Genomic DNA, 8,328 nt, shown 5'->3' on the forward strand with positions numbered 1-8,328 from the left:
GCCCCCCCCCCCCCCTTTCTAGTTTCTAATCCCGGATGCAGCTTCGTTTTAAAGGACCTTGCGGGGAACTTTCTGTCTCAAAAGCCGCGGCGCGTTCCTTCCAGAATCCCCAATCAGTGCCAGGCCCGGCTAAAAGGCACTCACAGCACCACTTTATGGCGAAGAGGAGGGGAGGCGAGTGCAGCGCCGCGGCCAATCAACTGTCGTCACCCGGCTTGATTGCGAGCCGGCGCTTCCAGCATTGCAGAACAGCTTGCTCTCTGGTGCAGCCAGCGACATGCCAGCCGGGCAGCTCTGGCACGCCTCAGGCACAGCACAGCACAGCACACACACGTTTCTCTGGCTCGGGAAGGGGAAACGACTGCATAGCGGGCTCCATTTAATAAAGCCCGTCCCCTGCCTCGAAGAACATTTAATTCCTCTCTTCCTCTTATCTGATTCCTTCTCTGATAGGCGGCGCGGCGCGTTGGAGAGAGTGCTGGATGCACCCTGGCTGAGAGGGGATTAGATACAGGCATGGGCCCGATAGCGAAAGAGAGCCTCCAGGCTGAGAGACAGAGTGCTGGTGAAAATCCCAGCTGTTGGGGAGGGGGGGGCAACAGCTGGGAGGGATTGTTTTTGAGTGTTTTTTTAAATTTTCTCGAAAAAAGCGGGATGCAGGAGGGGGTAGGGGAAAATATAGATTCATCCAGTTTATCAGATATGAGTTACTACATTGTTGTTGTTGTTCAGTCGCTTCGATTTTATGCAGGGGAAAGGTGGTGAGATGCAAATAAGCGCTACTTTGGAGGGAAGACGTGAGCTGACTTTCGGGTCCTTGCCGAATCTAGACTTTCCCCCAAAATATGAAATGGCATCCCCACTACTGGTGCAGCCTAGAAGTCAACTGTGAATCAGGAGGACCCTGGTTCCAATCTCACCTCTGTCTAATAGACCTTGGTTCCTGTTGGGGAAATGAGGGGTGCAGGAACCTTTTCATGCACTCCCATCCCCACTGGGTTCATTTTGGGGAGGGAGAGAAGCTGGCTTCCCAATCGCATCAAGAGAGAGAGACAGTCGGTTCTAAACCAAAGCTCAGTTTATTCCATTACACACGCTTAAGTCAGAAAACGCTTTTGAAGCATTTCAAGATTCAACATAGGCCCCTGCCACACGGCAGGGGAAAAGCCCCCCAAAAGTGTGGCATTTAAAAGCTGCGCCAAAGTTGAAACGGCGCGGCGGGATCCCACGGATCCCCTGGCCACGCCGCCTTTTCTCCCTGGCACGATCAGATGCCGTTACTACATACAACAAGTAAAATCAGATGTATGATCAGATGTATTACATTATTTGAGATATAGAAGCAGACAATAAAGCACCTATATTACAGTGTCTTGGGACAGATTAACTCTTTAAAAGAACAAGCAAAAACTCTCCTAATGTTAGCCATAATCTAGTAACAATAATAGAGATCATCTCTTTAGCGGTTGAACAAACATCTAGGCATAAATAGCTGGGGAGGATCCTTGGGTTCCTTGTGGATTCCTTGGTTGGAAGTCACTGATCGGCCACTGTGGGGAACAGGACGTTAGATTTTACCTGTTCTTCAGGTCTGGGGAGACCTGGGTTGGACGGACACCTGTGCGAGGCACTGCCTCTTAGATTAGTCAGTCTGACAAGGTCGTCGTCGTGACAAAATGAGATAGCCTTCCCCCAAATGTATGCTGCTCAGAGCTTCTTGGAGACAGGATAGGAGCCTCATGGGATAAATACAATAATACATCACCTCTTTAAACTTGTGACATTTGACTTTTGACCTTTGAGACCCAGGGTGGCGTTGTGGTTAGAGTACTGGGTTGGGATCTGGGAGAGTCAGGTTCAGATCCCTGCTCTGCCATCGGAGCTCACTGGGTGACTGGGCCAGTCACACAATCTCCGCCTAACCTACCTCACAGGGTTGTTGTGATGATAAAATGGGAGCAGGGGAGACTACTGTAGTAAGCCATGTTGTGTCCTTATTGGGGAGAAAAAGCAGGGCATGATTATTTAAATAGATGCTGCAGAGTCACTGCATAATATTTGTTTCCAGAAGACATTGGGGGCGGGCAGTTGCAAATGAGAACAGCTTCCTAATAGCCTCATGCACACGCGTAGAAGGGGACTGGTCACAGGCATGCTGGAATGTGGAAGTGCTTCATTAGGATTAATATTTACATATAAAGTGCAGGTGAACTGCAAGTTAAGAGTTTAAATACAGCAACTGAGAAATTTCAAATTTTGCACACGCACCATTTCCAACCGGAATAATTGATGCATGTTGGTTGATTCAGGACATAACAAAAGCCCATTCAGCATCATCAAAAATACACACACACACACACACCACTTGATGCACAGTTATAAAAGGACAGAGCTACCAGATACAGGGTATAATACACCGGATCATAAAAACCACGCAGGTCTCTGCCCCAAACAAGTTGCATTGTCAATTTTAACAGTGGGGTGTAGGAGACGAGGAAGACCACAAGAGTCAATGTAAAGGGAACCAAGGACAGCTCCAGGACTGTAGGCTCCTGCTTATGGAATTTTCAAAGACCATAGGGAACCCTTAGCGTCCAAGTATAGCCACAAATAACACCCACCAAGGGAAGACCATCCACAAATCACATTTGTGCATGGTCTTCCCTTGGTGGGTGTTATTTGTGGCTGTACGGAATTTTCAAGGCAGAGGGGTGCTTCAGATTAATCCAGGACAACAATCAGGAACAAAACAGATGTTTATGTCGGCCTGGTTTCAGCCAGGAATGCGGACTAAGGACGAGGCCTGATAGGAAAGGGTGAGTTTCAGGAGAGATCTGAAGCAACCCCAACAAGATATTTTGTGTGCCAGGATCTTCAGCTGACTGAGAAAGGGTTGGAGCATTTTGGATTGATAAACATACGGAAGAAGAAGAAGAAGAAGAGGAGGAGATTGGATTTATACCCCGCCCTTCACTTGGAGTCTCAGAGCGGCTTACAAACTCCTCTCCCTTCCCCTCCCCACAACAGACACCCTGTGAGGTGGGTGGGGCTGAGAGAACTCTGATGCAAACTGCTCTTTTTCAAGGACAGCTGTGCCAGAGCTGGTGATTGACCCAAGGTCATCCAGCAGGTGCAAGTGGAGGAGTGGGGAATCAAACCCGGTTCTCCCAGATTAGAGTCTTAACCACTACACCAAACTGGCTCTCTGAAGACGAAGAGGATGGGACAACAACAAGGATGTCCGTGTGTGTGTGTGCGTGTGTGTGTGGTGGAGAATCACTCAGTCTGAAGGATGGGGTGAGGGTAAGGAGTTTAGCACCGAGCTCTGGGTTGCGATAAGGCTGCAGGAAGGAACAGTGAAGCAGTCCTGGTAGAAACTGAGCCAGAGTTTTAACCAAGGGATTGAGAGGCCGGGGTAAAGAGCAGCAATGTTGTACAGGGTGTCAAACATAAAACGCCATGGACGTTGTAGGTGATACGAAAGACCTCTGCCTGAGACCCGGAGAGCTGCTGTGGCTCAGTTGGAGAGCCTTTGCTTTGCATGCAGAAGGTCCCAGGTCCAGTCCCTGGCATCTCCTGTTAAAAGGACCAGGCAAGTAGCTGATGTGAAAGACCCCCACCTGAGACCCTGGAGAGCTGCTGCCAGTCTGAGTAGACAATGCTGACCTTGATGGGACGGAGGGTCTGATTCAGTGTAAGGCAACTTCATGTGTTCATGTAGGTAGATCCAGGTGGGGTAGCCGTGTTGGTCTGAAGCAGCATATCGAATTTAGAGTCCAGTGGCACCTTTAAGACCAACAAAGTTTTATTCAAGGTATTAGCTTCCATGTGCACGCACACTTTTTCAAATACAATGGAATGGAAGGTAAGGTTCAGGCTTATAGACAGGAGCCGAAAAGCAAATTAACATGTAACATGACGAAGATGTTTTAAGATATGCGGAAGACAAGACTAAATAACAAGCTAAGGTTATAAGGTCAACAGTTGTAAAGCAGTTGTTGTTGTTGTTCAGTCGCACAGTCGAGTCCGACTGCCTTCCTGTCTTCCGCCGTCCTCTGAAGTTGGCTCAACTTCATGTTTGCTGCATCTATGACACTGTCCAACCATCTCATCCTTTGCCGTCCCCGTCTTCTTTGACCTTCAATCTTTCCCAGCATCAGGATCTTCTCCAGTGAGTGCTCCCTTCTCATTGGGTGGCCAAAGTATTTGAGCTTCAGTTTCATTATCTGACCTTCCAGGGAACAGTCAGGGTTGATTTCTTTTAGGATTGACTGATTTGATCTTCTTGCAGTCCAAGGGACTCTCAAGAGTCTTCTCCAGCACCATAGTTCAAAAGAATCTATTCTTCGGCGCTCAGCCTAGTTCAAAAGCATCTATTCTTCGGCATACATGACTACTGGGAATACCATTGCTTTGACCATGCGGACTTTTGTTGGCAGGGTGATGTCTCTACTTTTTATCATGCTGTTTAGGTTCGCCATCGCTTTCCTCCCAAGGAGCAGGCAAACTCCTTTTTCCCTTCCCCTCCTCACAACAGTCACGCTGGGAGGCAGGTGCTTCCCACATTTCTGTGTTGATCCTCGCTGGATTTCAGGGTTGGGCTGTGACTGAGAGGCTGTCGCGGTCCGTATTTTTCTCTTGCTGCAGACACTTGAACTGTGAAGACCAGAAGTCATGACACAGTATTTCGTGATCCACCCCCCAACTCCTGCTTAGAGCTGCCCTAGAGCTGAGTTGCAGATTCGGCACAATTACGCAGCATGACTCTTCCTCAGAAAGCAGTTACCGGGGGGGGGGGGGGAGTCGGTGTTTTAATTCCCCACCCCCCAACAACAGGAACATCAGCCTGAAGGAGCATCACGCTGCACAGGCAGAGAACACCCTGTGCTAGAACCCTTCTTGCTGATCTGCTCACTTCCCACGTGAGAGTCGCTTCGATTTTATGCAGGGGAAAGGTGGTGACATGCAAATAAGCGCCACTTTGCAGGGAGGACGTGAGCTGACTTTTGGGTCCTTGCCGAATCTAGACTCCTTCCCAAATATGAAATGGCATCCCCACTACTTGTGCAGCCTAGAAGTCAACTGTGAATCAGGAGGACCCTGGTTCCAATCTCACCTCTGTCTAATAGACCTTGGTTCCTGTTGGGGAAATGAGGGGTGCAGGAACCTTTTCATGCACTCCCATCCCCACTGGGTTCATTTTGGGGAGGGAGAGAAGCTGGCTTCCCAATCGCATCAAGAGAGAGAGACAGTCGGTTCTAAACCAAAGCTCAGTTTATTCCATTACACACGCTTAAGTCAGAAAACGCTTTTGAAGCATTTCAAGATTCAACATAGAATATTTTGACTCAACCCCCAATGCATAAACAAGGCACTCGAAGTTCTATAGAGGATATCCTTGGTTGCTCAGTCAAGACCCATAATGGAAGGGTGGCCGGCCAGAACAAGGAACAAAACTGATTTCAGACATTAAGTACCTTTTTTCACCCATAGAAGCTAATGTAACTGTCAGTCAAGTATGCGATAAGCATTTGGCACACGTCTAATGTATACAATAAAGTCGGCCCTTTCTACCAATCTCTGGGGTCAGGAAAGTCAAGGAAAGCTGGGTGAAGCTAGGTTGACTCAGAGAGTCAAGGAAGCTAGTTGCAGATACTCTGTCTACCTAGAGTTTGATAGTGACTCCTGACTTCTGCAAAGTATAAACATTCCCAGAAGGCAAAAACCATGTGAGGCAAAGCTGTGTACAGGGTTATCGGTACCCGAAGGCCACAGCACTTAGCAGAGTCCTGAAGCCTCCTGGGAAACAGAGCTATAGATTCAACTATAGAGGCTACTTGCTATAGAAATTAAAGTATCATAGGTGTACCAGAGGTTTAGCAGGGGACTGAGGCTCATTCCAGCCCTAATTCACACATTACAAAGTCCATGAGTGTTCCAGAGATGTTTTGAGAGTTCCCAACTGAGAAAATGTCTCAGGTATGGAATTCATCTGGGGACCATGGGGAGGGGCTGTGACTCAGTGGAAGAGCCTCTGCTTTGCACGAAGAAGGTCCCAGGTTCAATGCCCATGGTTCAAGTTAAAAGGATCAGGGAGTAGGTGATGTGAAAGACCCTGGCTTGAGACCCTGGAGAGATGCTGCCAGTCTGAGTAGACAATACTGACCTTGAAGGGTCTGATTCAATATTAGGCAGATCCATGTGTGTTCATAGGTGTGTGAGATGCATGAGAAGAAAAGGTTCAGCATCCCCCCCCACACACACTATTTAACTGGCAAGTCTCCAGGGGTGACTTGTGTAAAAAAGTGATGTGTAGTTTGACCCCCCCAAAAAAGCACCTACCTTACAGGGTTGTTGTGAGGATCACATCAAGATAACATAAGTAAACACTTGAACGCACTACACACATGCTAACTGTTTCTGGGGCTCAAAATGCTGAGAGCACTGGGACCCAACTACATGTTATGTTTTATACAAGTTGCCACTGGGGACTTTGGCATGTCCTTTGTAAAAGTGCTATGGGGCTGGATCTGGATCAGGACCGTGGTGTGGAGGAAGGAGGGCGATTCTGAATTCCCTCCAGCGCTGTTTTCTGGAGCCAAAACAGCCTGACGGAGCAGGGGGAGGCTTTCTTTGTCCAATCAGGTGGCTGCATGTAGACTCAGTGCTTGCATGGGCAGCTGACTGACAGGGCAAAGAATGCCCCACCCCCCAGGCCATGTTGGCTCAGAAAATGGGGGGCGGCAAGAGCGCCGCCCCTGCCGTTTTTCCAATCTGAATCAGATTGTGTGGCATTTTTGCACAGGAGTTGCCTCCAGGAACTGGCACTTGCAGTATGGATTGTATAATACATAACACGTAGTTTGGCCCTTAGTACATAAAATCCCCCACTTTACCTAGTATCTATGACATGGCTCAAGTGGTTAAGACGCTGAAGTGCAGGCTGTGGGAGGTCAGTAGTTCAGCAGTTCGAGACCCGGGTGTCGCATGATGGAGTGAGCTCTCATCTCTAGTTCCAGCTCCTGTCAACCTAGCAGTTTGAAAGCAAGAAATTGCAAGTAGATAAATAGGGACTACTTCGGTGGGAAGGTAACAGCGTTCCGTGCGCCTTGGTGTTTAGTCATGCCGGCCACATGACTACAGAAACATCTTCGGACAGCGCTGGCTCTTCGGCTTTGAAACGGAGATGAGCACCGCAACCCTAGAGTCAGATTCGACTGGCTTTCGAGCAAGGGAACCTTTTCCTTTATGACATCTGTACTGCAAAAGCTGCCTTAGTTTTTTAATCTGAATGTCTGCTACTATTCTGGTCTTCACAGGGTTGCCACCTGCCACTAGCAATCCCTGGGAATGTTTCAGGGGTGGAGCCTGGAAAGAAGGAGCGCCGTGGACACCATGACATCACATCCAGGTGAGCACCTGAAAGCGATGTGACAATGTCCATGGCACTCTAGGAATCCTTCCACTCTTTTTACCATAGAGACCTGGGGAATTCCGAGAGTATCACGGCTGCTGTGACATCACTTTTGGGTGATCACCTGGATGTGACATCACAGTTTCCTTGCCTTTGTCCACCCACATTTTTTCTCCTTGCTTCTCCATTGATCCAGCAAGAAGAATGGAACTCAGAAACAAGAAATTGCATAATTTGGGTAAGCCTAAATCTGGATAGTAATTTCGGATGGCTAGATGGATGCTACTGAAGTTCATTGTAGGTGGTAAAATACTAGCCGTGTAGGAACGTTGTTAATATTGGAACGCCAAGCAAAGCCTCCGAACTCTGCTTCCCTTTGTTTTTGTTTTTTTCACTGCTCAGAAGCTTCCACTGAATGGAGAATTCATTATGGCCCCTGGTGCTGGGTTTGCAGCTTTTGACGGCAATTACGAACCAGGATGTGAGACAGGTATTGTGCACCATCTACTATTCATTAGTCATGCAAATTAAGCTCATTGAGAATAAACCTCCGTTACGCTGCTCGCCTGAGTCATTTGCAAAGTCATAATTAACTTTTCCCCGGAGCCCCTCAAAGTTTTGAAATTATAGTCGGAGCTTTCCTTTCTTTTTTTAAGGAAGGAGGGAGAGGAAGGAGGAAAGGAGATGATAAACATTGGTTACATACATTCCACCAGGAATGTCTCCTTTGGGAACCCCATTAAAATGAATTGTGCTGTGTTCATTTCTGTACTGTTTGCATGGGGGACGATGTTTCCAGCAGAATAACGCTCTTTGTTTGCACTGTTCATTGTTTTGAGGACGAATGTACTGACGTGGAAGTTCACAGGCCCTTCGGAGGAGGATAGGAATGTCGCGTCTGGGGCTCGATTTGA

At 48.0% G+C, this 8,328-nt stretch overlaps 1 protein-coding gene across 1 annotated transcript in view; it reads left to right on the forward strand.

The window, feature by feature from the left end:
- The window catches only part of LOC107124876 (protein amnionless-like), a gene marked incomplete at its 3' end in the record, with an annotated part of 21,651 nt that overhangs the window by 5,105 nt on the left and 8,218 nt on the right, over positions 1-8,328 (forward strand). Inside the window, exon 2 of the mRNA XM_015428378.1 lies at positions 7,817-7,904. Within this exon, the coding sequence (XP_015283864.1) occupies positions 7,817-7,904 (88 nt within the window). The remainder of the gene's footprint in view (positions 1-7,816; positions 7,905-8,328) is intronic.

Source organism: Gekko japonicus, unplaced genomic scaffold (genome assembly GCF_001447785.1).
Source record: "Gekko japonicus isolate JY-2015 unplaced genomic scaffold, Gekko_japonicus_V1.1 scaffold5513, whole genome shotgun sequence".
NCBI classification, from domain to species: Eukaryota; Metazoa; Chordata; class Lepidosauria; order Squamata; family Gekkonidae; genus Gekko; species Gekko japonicus.